The sequence below is a fragment of the Heterodontus francisci genome, chromosome 38 (genome assembly GCF_036365525.1).
Source record: "Heterodontus francisci isolate sHetFra1 chromosome 38, sHetFra1.hap1, whole genome shotgun sequence".
NCBI lineage: Eukaryota > Metazoa > Chordata > Chondrichthyes > Heterodontiformes > Heterodontidae > Heterodontus > Heterodontus francisci.
Window position 1 is genome coordinate 46,032,557 of NC_090408.1, and position 15,968 is coordinate 46,048,524.

Here is a 15,968-nt window from a genome sequence, read left to right on the forward strand (position 1 = left end):
ATTAGTAGACAACCTATCTCCAGAGATGGAGACAGAGAAGTCGAGGAAGGGAAGGGAAGTGTCAGAGATGGACCATGTAAAGGTGAGAAAAGGGTGGAAATTGGAAGCAAAGTTGATAACGTTTTCCAGTTCGGGACGGGAGCAGGAAACGGCACCGATACAGTCATCAATGTACCAGACAAAGAGTTGGGGGAGGGAGCCTGAGTAGGACTGGAACAAAGAATGCTCGACATATCCCACAAAAAGACAGGCATAACTATAACCCATGTGGGTACCCATAGCAACACCTTTTACTTGAAGGAAGTGCGTGGAGTTGAAGGATGCTGAACGTTCTGTACTCAGCAAAGGTCTCTGTTTTATCCCCTTACGCCCCCACCTCAATGAATTTCACGCTCGGCATGACGTTGAGCTCTTCTTCCGTCGCCTCCACCTCCGGGCTCACTTCTTTGACCAGGAGTCCTCCCCCCGACAAGTGGACCCATTCACCCGCTTCCAACATTCTCCCTCTATCTGGACCCCTCCCCCTGGCCTCTTACCCGCTTTTGATCTCTTCATTGAAAACTGTCGGTGAGACATTGGTCATCTCAATTTCTCTGCCCCCCTCACTCACTCTAACCTGTCCCCCTCTGAACTTGAGGCACTCCATTCTCTCAGGTCTAACCCCGACATGGTCATCAAACCTGCAGACAAGGGTTGTATGGCGTACCGACCTCCACCTTGCAGAAGCTCAGTGCCAACTATCAGACACTTCTTCCTACCTCCCTCTGGACCATGACCCCACCACTGAACATCAAGCCACTGTCCAAAGGACTGTCACTGACCTCATGTCCTCTGGAGATCTCCCCTCTACAGCTTCCAACCTCATAGTCCCGCAACCCCGGACAGCCCGCTTCTACCTCCTTCCCAAAATCCACAAACGGGACTGTCCTGGCAGACCCATTGTGTCAGCCTGCTCCTGCCACACTGAACTTATTTCTTCCTATCTTGACTCTATCTTTTCTCCGCTGGTCCAGTCTCTTCCCACCTACATCCGTGACTCTTCTGACGCCCTACGTCATTTTGACAATTTCCAGTTTCCTGGTCCCAACCGCCTCCCCTTCACTATGGACGACCAATCGCTCTACACCTCCATCCCCCACCAGGATGGTTTGAGGGCTGTCCGCTTCTTCCTGGAACAGAGGCCCAACCAGTCCCCAGCCACCACCACCCTCCTCCGCCTGGCTGAACCTGTTCTCACATTGAACAACTTCTCCTTCAACTCCACGCACTTCCTTCGGTGCCGTTTTCCTGCTCCCGTCCCGAACTGGAAAACGTTATCAACTTTGCTTCCAATTTCCACCCTTTTCTCACCTTTACATGGTCCATCTCTGACACTTCCCTTCCCTTCCTCGACTTCTCTGTCTCCATCTCTGGGGATAGGTTGTCTACTAATATCCATTATAAGCCCACCGACTCCCACAGCTACCTCGGCTACACTTCTTCACACCCTACCTCCTGTAAGGACTCCATTCCATTCTCCCAGTTTCTCCGTCTATGACGCATCTGCTCTGATGATGCTACCTTTCATGACGGTACTTCTGATATGACCTCCTTTTTCCTCAACCGAGGATTCCCCTCCGCTGTTGTTGACAGGGCCGTCAACCGTGTCCGGCCCATTTCCCGCACCTTTGCTCTCAACCCTTCCCCTCCCTCCCAGAACCGTGACAGGGTTCCCCTTGTCCTCACTTTCCACCCCATCAGCCTCCATATCCAAAGGATCATCCTCCGCCATTTCCGCCACCTCCATCATGATGCCACTACCAAATGCATCTTCCCCTCCCTTCCCCTGTCAGCATTCTGAAGGGATCATTCCCTCCACGACACCCTGGTCCACTCCTCCATTACCCCCACCACGTCGTCCCCGTCCCATGGGACCTTACCCTGCAATCGCAGGAGGTGTAATACCTACCCATTTACCTCCTCTCTCCTCACTATCCCAGGCCCCAACTACTCCTTTCAGGTGAAGCAGCGATTTACTTGTACTTCTTTCAATGTAGTATACTGTATTCGCTGCTCACAATGTGGTCTCCTCTACATTGGGGAGACCAAACGCAGACTGTTTGACTGCTTTGCGGAACACCTCCGCTCAGTCCGCAAGTAGTATACTGTACCTGAGCTCCCGGTTGCTTGCCATTTCAACACTCCCCCCTGCTCTCATGCTCACATCTCTGTCCTGGGATTGCTGCAGTGTTCCAGTGTTCACTGGAAGCAAGCTCGAGGAACAGCATCTCATTTACCGATTAGGCACACTACAGCCTGCCGGACTGAACATTGAGTTCAATAATTTCAGAGCATGACAGCCCCCCATTTTACTTTCATTTTTCGTTATTTTTTCTTTTCTTTTTTACATCTTTTACAATTTTTTTTTGTATTTATTTCATTTCATCTTAGTTTGTTCATTTTGCTTACCCACTGTTTTTTTTCATGTTTGCACTTGCTGCTGTTTAATCTTCAGTCCGTTAACACCTTATCTGTACTAATGCTTTGTCTTTCAACACACCATTAACATATTGTTTGCCTTTGCTGCATGACCTTTTGGTCAGCAATGTGGCCTTGTCCAATCTACACCTTCTCCTTTGTTATCTCTTGCCCCACCCCCACCTCACTTGCTTATAACCTGTGACATTTCTAATATTTATCAGTTCCGAAGAAGGGTCACTGACCCGAAATGTTAACTCTGCTTCTCTTTCCACAGATGCTGCCAGACCTACTGAGTGGTTCCAGCATTTCTTGTTTTTATTTCAGATTTCCAGCATCCGCAGTATTTTGCTTTTAACCTGATTTACCAGTTCACTTTAGCTAGCTCTGCTTTCATGCCCTCATAATTGCCCATACTTAAGTTTAAAATACTAGTCTTGGACCCACTATTCTCTCCCTTAACCTGAATGCAAAATTCAACCTGTACCCCTAGATCAGTATATCTATACCCCTTAATCATTGTGCCTGTCCTGCTAGATAAGTGTCTCTCCACCCCTTCATCAGTGTATATCTGCCCCTCGATCAGTGCGTCTGTACCTCAAGGTCCATTTATCAATACCCCAGCTCAATGTATCTGCACCTCTAAGATCAGCGTATCTGTAACCCAAGTCAGTGTATCTGTACAACGTGATTTGACAAGGTGCAACATAAAAGGTTATTGTGCAAAGTAAGAGCTCATGGTGCAGGGGGTAACATATTAGCATGGATAGAGATTGACTGGCTGACAGAAAAATTAGAATAGGCATAAATAGGTCCTTTTCTGATTGGCAGGATGTGACGAGTGGAGTCCCGCAGGGGTCTGTGCTGGGGCCTCAAAGTTTTACAATTTATATCAACGACTTAGATGAGGGGAGCGATGGCATGGTAGCTAAATTTGCAGATGACATGAAGATAGGTAGGAAAGTATGTTGTGAAGAGGACATAAGGAGCTTGCAGACCAATATAGATAGGTTGAGTGAGTGGGCAAAAAATCTGGCAAATGGAGTATAATGTGGGAAAATGTAAAGTTGTTCACTTTGGCAGGAAGAATAAAAAGCGGAGTATTACTTAAACAGAGAGCGACTGCAGAATTCCGAGGTGCAGAGTGATCTCGGTGTTCTAGTGCATGAGTCACAAAAAGTTAGCATGCAGGTACAGCAAGAAATAAAGAACATTAATCGAATGCTATCCTTTATTACAAGAGGAATTGAAAATGAAAGTAAGGAGTTGCATTACTGGTCAAAGAGGATATCGCAGCTGTGCTGAAGGAAGGCACCATGGAGGACTCCAGCAGTGAGGCAATATGGGCAGAACTCAGAAATAGGAAGGGTGCGGTAACAATGTTGGGGCTGTACTACAGGCCTCCCAACAGCGAGCGTGAGATAGAGGTACAAATATGTAAACAGATTATGGAAAGATGTAGGAGCAACAGGGTGGTGGTGATAGGAGATTTTAATTTTCCCAACATTGACTGGGATTCACTTAGTGTTAGAGGTCTAGATGGAGCAGAATTTGTAAGGAGCATCCAGGAGGGTTTTAGAATTAGAATTAGAATTAGAACATTACAGCGCAGTACAGGCCCTTCGGCCCTCGATGTTGCGCCGACCTGTGAAACCATCTGACCTACACTATTCCATTTTCATCCATGTGTCTATCCAATGACCATTTAAATGCCCTTAAAGTTGGCGAATCTACTACTGCTGCAGGCAGGGCGTTCCACGCCCTTACTACTCTCTGAGTAAAGAAACTACCTCTCACATCTGTCCTATATCTATCACCCCTCAACTTGAAGCTATGTCCCCTCGTGTTTGCCATCATCATCCGAGGAAAAGGACGCTCACTATCCACCCTATCTAACCCTCTGATTATCTTATATGTCTCTATTAAGTCACCTCTCCTCCTCCTTCTCTCCAACGAAAACAACCTCAAGTCCCTCAGCCTTTCCTCATAAGACCTTCCCTCCATACCAGGCAACATCCTAGTAAATCTCCTCTGCACCTTTTCCAAAGCTTCCATATCCTTCCTATAATGCGGTGACCAGAACTGCACGCAATACTCCAGGTGCGGTCTCACCAGAGTTTTGTACAGCTGCAGCATGACCTCGTGGCTCCGAAACTCGATCCCCCTACTAATAAAAGCGAACACACCATATGCCTTCTTAACAGCCCTATTAACCTGGGTAGCAACCTTCAGGGATTTATGTACCTGGACACCAAGATCTCTCTGCTCATCTACACTACCAAGAATCTTCCCATTAGCCCAGTACTCTGCATTCCTGTTACTCCTTCCAAAGTGAATCACCTCACACTTTTCCGCATTAAACTCCATTTGCCATCTCTCAGCCCAGCTCTGCAGCCTATCTATGTCTCTCTGTACCCTACAACATCCTTCGGCACTATCCACAACTCCACCGACCTTAGTGTCATCTGCAAATTTACTAACCCACCCTTCTACACCCTCTTCCAGGTCATTTATAAAAATGACAAACAGCAGTGGCCCCAAAACAGATCCTTGCGGTACACCACTAGTAACTAAACTCCAGGATGAACATTTGCCATCAACCACCACCCTCTGTCTTCTTTCAGCTAGCCAATTTCTGATCCAAAGCTCTAAATCGCCTTCAACCCCATACTTCCGTATTTTCTGCAATAGCCTACCGTGGGGAACCTTATCAAACGCCTTACTGAAATCCATATACACCACATCCACTGCTTTACCCTCATCCACCTGTTTGGTCACCTTCTCGAAAAACTCAATAAGGTTTGTGAGGCACGACCTACCCGTCACAAAACCGTGCTGACTATCGCTAATGTACTTATTCTTTTCAAGATGATTATAAATCCTGTCTCTTATAACCTTTTCCAACATTCTACCCACAACCGAAGTAAGGCTCACAGGTCTATAATTACCAGGGCTGTCTCTACTCCCCTTCTTGAACAAGGGGACAACATTTGCAATCCTCCAGTCTTCCGGCACTATTCCTGTCGACAATGACGACATAAAGATCAAGGACAAAGGCTCTGCAATCTCCTCCCTAGCTTCCCAGAGAATCCTAGGATAAATCCCATCTGGCCCAGGGGACTTATCTATTTTCACACTTTCCAAAATTGCTAACACCTCCTCCTTGTGAACCTCAATCCCATCTAGCCTCGTCGCCTGAATCTCAGTATTCTCAACAACATTTTCTTTCTCTACTGTAAATACTGACGCAAAATATTCATTTAACACTTCCCCTATCTCCTCTGATTCCACACACAACTTCCCACTACTATCCTTGATTGGCCCTAATCTAACTCTAGTCATTCTTTTATTCCTGATATACCTATAGAAAGCCTTAGGGTTTTCCCTGATCCGATCCACCAATGACTTCTCGTGTCCTCTCCTTGCTCTTCTTAGCTCTCCCTTTAGATCCTTCCTGGCTAGCTTGTAGCTCTCAAGCGCCCTAACTGAGCCTTCACGTCTCATCCTAACATAAGCCTTCTTCTTCCTCTTGACAAGCGCTTCAACTTCTTTAGTAAACCACGGCTCCCTCGCACGACAACTTCCTCCCTGCCTCACAGGTACATACTTCTCAAGGACACGCAGTAGCTGCTCCTTGAATAAGCTCCACATTACGATTGTTCCCATCCCCTGCAGTTTCCTTCCCCATCCTACGCATCCTAAATCTTGCCTAATCGCATCATAATTTCCTTTCCCCCAGTTATAATTCTTGCCCTGCGGTATATACCTGTCCCTGCCCATCGCTAAGGTAAACCTAACCGAATTGTGATCACTATCACCAAAGTGCTCACCTACATCTAAATCTAACACCTGGCCGGGTTCATTTCCCAGTACCAAATCCAATGTGGCATCGCCCCTGGTTGGCCTGTCTACATACTGTGTCAGAAAACCCTCCTGCACACACTGGACAAAAACTGACCCATCTAAAGTACTCGAACTATAGTATTTCCAGTCGATATTTGGAAAGTTAAAGTCCCCCATAACAACTACCCTGTTACTCTCACCCCTGTCGAGAATCATCTTTGCTATCCTTTCCTCTACATCTCTGGAACTATTCGGAGGTCTATAAAAGACTCCCAACAGGGTGACCTCACCTCTCCTGTTTCTAACCTCAGCCCATACTACCTCAGTAGACGAGTCCTCAAACGTCCTTTCTGTCGCTGTAATACTCTCCTTGATTAACAATGCCACACCCCCCCCTCTTTTACCATCTTCTCTGTTCTTACTGAAACATCTAAATCCCAGAATCTGCAACATCCATTCCTGCCCCTGCTCTACCCATGTCTCCGAAATGGCCACTACATCGAGATCCCAGGTACCAACCCATGCTGCAAGCTCACCCACCTTATTCCGGATGCTCCTGGCGTTGAAATAGACACACTTTAAACCAGGTTCTTGCTTGCCAGTGCCCTCTTGCGTCCTTGTAACCATATCCCTGACCTCACTACTCTAAACATCCTGTACACTGGCACGACAATTTAGGTTCCCATTCCCCTGCTGAACTAGTTTAAACCCCCCCGAAGAGCACTAGCAAACCTCCCCCCCAGGAGCAGTATGTAAATAGTCCAACTCGGGAAGGGGCCATACTGGACCTGGTGTTGGGGAATGAGCCCGGCCAGGTGGTTGAAGTTTCAGTAGGGGACTACTTTGGGAATAGTGATCACAATTCCGTAAGTTTTAAAATACTCATGGACAAAGACGAGAGTGGTCCGAAAGGAAGAGTGCTAAATTGGGGGAAGGCCAACGATACCAAAATTCGGCAGGAGCTGGGGAATGTAGATTGGGAGCAGCTGTTTGAAGGTAAATCCACATTTGATATGTGGGAGGCTTTTAAAGAGAGGTTGATTAGCGTGCAGTCGAGACATGTTCCTGTGAAAATGAGGGATAGAAATGGCAAGATTAGGGAACCATGGATGACAGGTGAAATTGTGAGACTAGCTAAGAGGAAAAAGGAAGCATACATAAGGTCTAGGAGGCTGAAGAAAGACGAAGCTTTGAAAGAAGATCGGGAATGTAGGACCAATCTGAAACGAGGAATTACAAGGGCTAAAAGGGGTCATGAAATATCGTTAGCAAACAGGGTTAAGGAAAATCCCAAAGCCTTTTATTCATATATAAGGAGCAAGAGGGTAACTAGAGAAAGGATTGGCCCACTCAAGGACAAAGGAGGAAAGTTATGCGTGGAGTCAGAGAAAATAGGTGAGATTCTAAACGAGTACTTTGCATCGGTATTCACCGAGGAGAGGGACATGACGGATGTTGAGGTTAGGGAGAGATGTTTGATTACTCTCGGTCAAGTCGGCATAAGGAGGGAGGAAGTGTTGGGTATTCTAAAAGGCATTAAGGTGGACAAGTCCCCAGGTCCGGATGGGATCTATCCCAGGTTACTGAGGGAAGCGAGAGAGGAAATAGCTGGGGCCTTAACAGATATCTTTGCAGCATCCTTAAACACGGGTGAGGTCCCGGAGGACTGGAGAATTGCTAATGTTGTCCCCTTGTTTAAGAAGGGTAGCAGGGATAATCCAGGTAATTATAGACCGGTGAGCCTGACGTCAGTGGTAGGGAAGCTGCTGGAGAAGATACTGAGAGATAGAATCTATTCCCATTTGGAAGAAAATAGGCTTATCAGTGATAGGCAACATGGTTTTGTGCAGGGAAGGTCATGTCTTACCAACTTAATAGAATTCTTTGAGGAAGTGACAAAGTTGATTGATGAGGGAAGGGTTGTAGATGTCATATACATGGACTTCAGTAAGGCGTTTGATAAGGTTCCCCATGGTAGGCTGATGGAGAAAGTGAAGTCGCATGGGGTCCAGGGTGTACTAGTTAGATGGATAAAGAACTGGCTGGGCAACAGGAGACAGAGAGTAGCAGTGGAAGGGAGTTTCTCAAAATGGAGACGTGTGACCAGTGGTGTTCCACAGGGATCCGTGCTGGGACCACTGTTGTTTGTGATATACATAAATGATTTGGAGGAAAGTATAGGTGGTCTGATTAGCAAGTTTGCAGACGACACTAATATTGGTGGAGTAGCAGATAGTGAAGGGGACTGTCAGAGAATACAGCAGAATATAGATAGATTGGAGAGTTGGGCAGAGAAATGGCAGATGGAATTCAATCCGGGCAAATGCGAGGTGATGCATTTTGGAAGATCCAATTCAAGAGTGAACTATACAGTAAATGGAAAAGTCCTGGGGAAAATTGCTGTCCAGAGAGATTTGGGTGTTCAGGTCCATTGTTCCCTGAAGGTGGCAATGCAGGTCAATAGAGTGGTCAAGAAGGCATACGGCATGCTTTCCTTCATCGGACTGGGTATTGAGTACAAGGGTTGGCAGGTCATGTTACAGTTGTCTAAGACTTTGGTTCGGCCACATTTGGAATACTGCGTGCAGTTCTGGTCACCACATTACCAAAAGGATGTAGATGCTTTGGAGAGGGTGCAGAGGAGGTTCACCAGGATGTTACCTGGTATGGAGGGTGCTAGCTAGAAGAGAGGTTGAGTAGATTAGGATTAATTTTCATTAGAAAGACGGAGGTTGAGGGGGGACCTGATTGAGGTGTACAAAATCATGAGAGGTATAGACAGGGTGGATAGCAAGAAGCTTTTTCCCAGAGTGGGGGATTTAATTACTAGGGGTCACGAGTTCAAAGTGAGAGGGGAAAAGTTTAAGGGGGATATGCGTGGAAAGTTCTTTATGCAGAGGGTGGTGGGTGCCTGGAATGCGTTGCCAGCGGAGGTGGTAGACGTGGGCAATATAGCGTCTTTTAAGATGTATCTAGACAGATACATGAATGGGCAGGAAGCAAAGAGATACAGACCCTTAGAAAATAGGCGACATGTTTAGATAGAGGATCTGGATCGGCGCAGGCTTGGAGGGCCGAAAGGCCTGTTCCTGTGCTGTAATTTTCTTTGTTCTTTGTTCTTTATGTGATGCTTCAGTTATACTGGGCATTGGTGAGACCACATCTCGAATACTGTGTGCAGTTTTGGTCTCCTTGTTTAAGGAAGGATGTGAATGTGTTGGAGGTGGTTGAGAGGAGGTTTACTAGATTGATAACTGGAATGAGGGGGTTGTCTTATGAGGAAAGATTGGACAGACTGGGCTTGTTTTCACTGGAGTTTAGAGAGGGGAGACTTGATTGAAGTTTATAAGATCCTGAATGGTCTTGACAAGGTGGATGTGGAGAGGATGTTTCCTCTTGTGGGTGAGTCTAGAACTAGGGGCACTGTTTTAAAATTAGGGGTCGCCCTTTTAGGACAGAGATGAGGAGAAATTTTTTCTCTGAGGGTTGTGCAACTTTGGAACTCTCTGCCTCAGAAGCTGGTGGAGGCGGGGTCATTGTATATTTTTAAGGCAGAGGGAGATAGATTCTTGTTAGGCAAGGAAATCAAAGGGAATCAGGGGTAGATGGGAATGTGGAATTCGAAACACAAACAGATCAGCCATGATCTTATTGAATGGTGGAGCAGGCTAGAGGGGCCAAATGGCCTTCCTCTGCTCCTGATTCGTATGTTTGTATGTTTCTTTATAAAGAAGAACATAAGAAATAGGAGCAGGAGTCGACCCTTGTAGATCAAAAATCCGTCTAACTCAGTCTTGAATATATTCAATGACCCAGCCTCCACTGCTCTCAGGGGAAGACAATTCCAAAGGATTAACAACCCTCTAAGAGAAGAAATTCCTATTCATCTTCAACTTAAAAGGGAGACCCCTTATTTTGAAATTGTGCCCCCTAGTTCTAGATTCCTCCATGAGGGGAAACATTCAGCATCTACCCTGTCAAGCTCCCTCAGAATCTTATATGTATTGATAAGATCACCTCTCATTTTTCTAAACTCCAGTGAGTATTGGCCCAATCTGCTCAATCTTTCCTCATAAGACAAACCCTTCATCTCAGGAATTAGCCTAGTGAACCTTCTCTGAACTGCTTCCAATGTAAGTATATCCTTCCTTAGGTAAGGAGACCAAAGCTGTATGCAGTATTCTAGGTGTGGTCTCACCAATGCCCTGTACAGTTGTAGCAAGACCTCCCTACTGTTATACTCCATCCCCCTTGCAATAAATGCCAACATTTCATTTGTCTTTGTATTACTTGCTGTTCCTGCATGCTAACTTTTTGTGGTTCGTGTACAAGGACATCCAGATCCCTCTGTACCGCAGCATTCTGCAGTCTCTCTCCATGTAAATAATATTCTGCTTTTCTATTATTCCTGTCAAAGTGGACAACCTCACATTTTCCCACATTATCTGCCAAATTTTTGCCCACTCACTTTTAAACCTGTATCCCTTTGCAGCCTCTCTGTGTTACCCTCACACGTAGCTATCCTAGCAATCTTTGTATCATTTTCAAATTCGGCTGCAATACACTCGGTCCCTCATCCGAGCCTGAGGGGGCTAAAAGTTGAGACCCCTGCACTGACCCCTGTGGCACTCCACTAGTTATAGTTTGCCAACCTGAAAATGCCCCATGTATCTCGATTCTCTGTTTCCTGTTAGTTAGTTATGAAGGGAATAGATAAGATACAAGTAGAGAGGATGTTTCCACTGGCAGGTGAAGCTTGGACAACAGGGCATAGCCTCAAGATTAGAGGGAGCAGATTTAGGACTGAATTAAGAAGGAACTTCTTCACCCAGAGGGTTTTTAATCTATGGAATTCCTTGCCCAGTGAAGTAGTTGACGCTTCTTCAGTAAACGTTTTTAAAGCTAAGGTAGATATCTTTTTGAACAATAAAGGAATTAAGGGATACGGTGAGAGCGCGGGTAAGTGGATCTGAGTCCACGAAAAGATCAGCCACAATCTTATTGAATGGCGGAGCAGGCTCGAGGGGCCGGACGGCCTACTCCTGCTCCTAGTTCTTATGATCTTATGATCTTATGATCTTAGCCAATCCTCTATCCATGCTAATATATTACCCCAACACCATGAGCTCTTATGTTCTTTAGTAAGCTTTGATGTGGCATCTTATCAAATGCCTTTTGGAACCATAGAACAATAGAAAAATTATGGCACAGAAGGAGGCCATTCAGTCATCTTGTCCATGCGGCTGAAAAAACTAGCCATCCAGTCTAATCCCAACTTCCAGCACCTGGTCCATAGCCTTGCACTTCTGGTGCATGTCCAGGTACCTTTTAAAAGAAGTGAGTGTTTCTGCGTCCACCACCGATCTGGGCAGTGAATTCCAGACACCCACCACCCTCTGGGTGAAAAAGTGTTTCCTCATGTCCCCTCTAATCCTTCTACCAATCACCTTAAATCTGTGCTCCCTGGTAATTGACCTCTCCGCTGGGGGAAACAGGTCCTTCCTGTCTACTCTCTCTAGGCCCCTCATAATTTTGTACACATCAATTAAGTCACCCCTCAGCCTCTTCTATTCCAAGGAAAACAATCCTAGCCTATCCAAATCTTTCCTCATAGCTGCAACTTTCAAGACCTGGCAACATTCTTGTAAATCTCCTCTGTACTCTCTCCAGAGCAATTATGTCCTTCCTGTAATGTGGTGACCAGAACTGTACACAATACTCCAGCTGTGGCCTAACCACCATTTTATACAGTTCCAGCATTATATCCCTGCTTTTATATTCTATACCTTGGCCAATAAAGGAAAGTATTCCATATACCTTCTTCACCACTCTATCTACCTGTCCTGTCACCTTCAGGGACCTGTGGACATGCACTCCAAGGTCTCTCACTTCTTCTACCCCTCTCGATATCCTTCCGTTTATTCTGTATTCCCTCACTTTATTTGCCCTCCCCAAATGCATTACCTCACACTTCTCTGGATTGAATTCCATTTGCCACTTTTCCGCCCATTCAACCAAACCATTGATATCATTTTGGAGTCTACAGCTATCCTCTTCACTATCAACTATATGGTCAATTTTTGTGTCATCAGCAAATTTCCCAATCATGCCTCTGACATTCAAGTCCAAATCATTAATACAAATCCAAAATCCAAATACACTACATCTATGTAATAAAACAAAAGCAAAATACTGCAGATGCTGGAAATCTGAAATAAAAACAGAAAGTGCTGGAAACACTCAACGGGTCAGGCAGCTTCTGTAGAGAGAGAAACAGAGTTAACAGTTCAGGTCTGTGGCCTTTCATCAGAAGTGGCAAAGGTAAGAAAAGAATAAGCAAGTGAAGCGGGGGTTGGGGGGGGGGGGGTGGGGTGGGGGAGGGGTGGGGGGTAGTGGTGTTGGTGGGGAAGAGAACAAAAGGGAAGGTGTATGATCGGCCAGAGGGCAGGAGAGGTTAAATAACAAAGCTGTCCTGGGACAAATGCGGGCTGCGTTAATGCTTGTGGTGAAAGACAAAGCATCAGTCCAGAGAGACTGTTAATAGCAGAATATTGAGCAGCTCTGTCTACATGAAAAACAGGCACATGGTTAAAAAAATAAAATAAAATAATAACAAAAAAATATAAAAATATTTTTTAAAAAGGCCATTCATGTTCTGAAATTGTTGAACTCAATATTCAGTCCACAAGGCTGTAGAGTGCCTAATCGAAAGGTCTGGTGTTGCTCTGCGAGCTTGCGCTGATATTCACTGGAACACTGGAGCAGGCCAAGGACAGGAATGTTGGCATGAGAGCAGGGGGGGGGGTGTTGAAATGGCAAGCAACCAGAAGCTCGGGATCACACTTTTGCACTGAGCGGAGTTGTTACGCAAAGGCGGTCAACCAATCTGCATTTAGTCTCCCCAATGGAGAGGCGACTGCATTGTGAGCAGTGAATACAGTATACTAAATTGAAAGAAGTACAAGTAAATCGCTGTTTCACCTGGAAGGAGTGTTTGGGGCCTTGGATGGTGAGGAGAGAGGAGGTAAAAGGGGAGGTATTACACCACCTGCGATCGCATGGGAAGGTGCAGTGGGATGGGGACGAGGTGTCTGGGGTGATGGAGGAGTGGACCAGGGTGTTGCGGAGGGAATGGTCCCTTCAGAATGTTGATGGGGAGGGAAGGGGAAGACGTGTTTGTTGATGGCGTCACACTGGAGATGGCGGAAATGGCAGAGGATGTTCCTTTGGATGTGGAGGCTGGTGGGGTGGAAAATGAGGACAAGGGGAACCCTGTCGCTGTTCTGGGAGGGAGGGGAAGGGGGTGAGGGCAGAGGTGTGGGAAATCAATCGGACACGGTCAAGAGCCCTGTCAACCACAGTCGGTGGGGGGGGGGGTGGTTGGAGGAAAAGGAAGACATATCAGAAGCACTGTCGTGGAAGGTTGCATCATCAAACCAGATTCACCGGAAACAGAGAAACTTGGAGAATGGGATGGAGTCCTTACAGGAAACAGGGTGTGAGGAAGTGTAGTCGAGGTAGCCATGGGAGTTGGTGGGCTTATAATGAATATTAGTAGACACTACATCTACTGCTTCCCCTTTATCCACCCTGCTTGCTATATCTTCAAAGAACCCTAATAAATTTGTCAAACACGATTTCCTTTTCATGAAACCATGTTGACTCTGACTGATTGCATTATGAATTTCTAAATGTCCTGCTACTGCTTCCTTAATAATGGATTCTAGCACTTTCCCAGTGACAGATGTTAGGCTAACTGGCCTATAGTTTCTAGCTTTCTGTTGCCCTTTCCCCTTTCTTCAATAGAGGTGTATGTGCCCCTAGATCTGAGTAGCTGCATAACATTAAGATTCTTACTGTTAAGAATAAGGTGTCTCTTGAAAAGTTTTTAAAAACAGAATGAACGATGTATCTGTCATTCCTCAGCATGTTCCAAAGTTCCTAATAGCTCTAATTATCAAGGATTAAACTTTTCTGGAAGGGAGTCAGGCTGCTGACATTAGGAATATGTCTGTGTGAAACACTGTCCATACCTGTTTTAATCAACATGTGGTCATTCATTTGCTTTATTACTTTCATTCTCTACAGCTCGAGCAGTTTAAGAAAGACAATGAGCATATTGGATTTGGTTCCGGGGCTCGGGCACTGGAACAGGCTTTGGAGAGAACAAAGGCCAATATCAAGTGGGTTACTGAAAACCAGGAGGCTGTTCACGACTGGTTTATCAATGCCTTTCATTCTGAAAATCCTTAACTGAAAGGCTGCTGGAAAATAGAAAATCTCCTTGAAATATGTTTCTGAATACAATTGAGGCCAGAAAACATTTTTGTTAGGAAACATCTGCAAACCTGGTCTACAAAGGAAAATGATTTATTACTTATGCCTAAAACCACAGAGGAAACATTATAGTCAGATAATTTCAAGAAATGTTTGAGTAATGGTCCAGAAAATAGGGAACTAAAAATATAAAAACCATACAAGCCAATGCATTTCAAGCCATGCCATGTAACTCCATACTGTGCAATGCTACAATTCCAAGGTATTGACAGCCATAACATATTATTACATACAGATTGCATGCTGCAGTGTAATATTTCTTTCCAAGTTGTTACACATTACATAATACCACACACAGCTGAACAATACCAAAGTTAGTCATTTGGTAGTGCAGAACTTGAGTGCTGCTGAAAACAGAGACATTTTGTTGATGCTTTTTGTTTTGCATTCATCGGGACAATTCTGTATGAGAAGAGAGTGCTGTTTGGTTGTCAAGTGGACTCTGATTGGTAGAGGTGTTGCCATGGAGAATGCACCAGTTTATGATAACCGACAGTTAACTGCCAAGCTTTGTTTGAAATTTAAACCAGGCAGCTTGACTCTGATTGGTCAAGGTATTGCCCTGAAGAATGAACGAGCGAATGGTGGTCACTTATTTTGATAAAAAGATGTCCTGCCTATCACACAAATGAGTATTGTGATATATTAATTTCAGCGCCAGTGTGATGCTAGGTATATAGGCCGTACGTCCCAAAGACTGGCAGATCATATCAAACAGCATGTCCCTTCCACTATTCGCAACAGGCCAGGTACAGACCATACCCAACCAGACTGTGCTTGAAAAACTCAAAACACAGTGTCCAACATTAGATGTAATTCTGTGATTGGACAACATTTGCTAAATAATCCTCAGTGTGCTAAGAATTACGCTGACAACCAATTTAAGACTGTCAGTTGGGCTCGCAATGTAGCACATTTGTGCATACTGGAAGCTACATATATTAATACACAGGGCTCTGTTCTTTGCAGACAGAAAGAACATGTATACACATTGAGCCTGTTTCAGCTAAACAAAATAAGTGACAGCCATTCGCTGGTTTATTCCTCGGGGCAATGCCTTGACCAGTCAGAGTCAAGCTGCCTGGTTTAAATTTCAAACAAAGCTTGGCAGTTAACTGTCAGTTATCATAAACTGTTGCATTCTCCATGGCAACACCTCTACCAATCAGAGTCCACTTGCCAACCAAACAACACTCTCTTCTCATACAGTATAAAGTTGTTGCTTTCCCTCACAGTGGTATTCCTGTGAATGTCCTGATGAGTGTAAGATGAAAAGCTTGGAAAAAATGTCTCTGTTTTCAGCAATACTCAATAGCAAAGCTCTTAGAAGG

At 45.3% G+C, this 15,968-nt stretch overlaps 1 protein-coding gene across 1 annotated transcript in view; it reads left to right on the forward strand.

Annotated features, from left to right (window-relative positions):
• The window catches only part of LOC137352618 (aminopeptidase N-like), a 138,021-nt gene extending 122,936 nt beyond the window's left edge, over positions 1 to 15,085 (forward strand). The window contains exon 20 of the mRNA XM_068018349.1: positions 14,389 to 15,085. Coding sequence (XP_067874450.1) covers positions 14,389 to 14,553 — 165 coding nt within the window. The 3' untranslated portion in view covers positions 14,554 to 15,085. The remainder of the gene's footprint in view (positions 1 to 14,388) is intronic.
• The last annotated feature ends 883 nt before the right edge of the window (positions 15,086 to 15,968 follow it).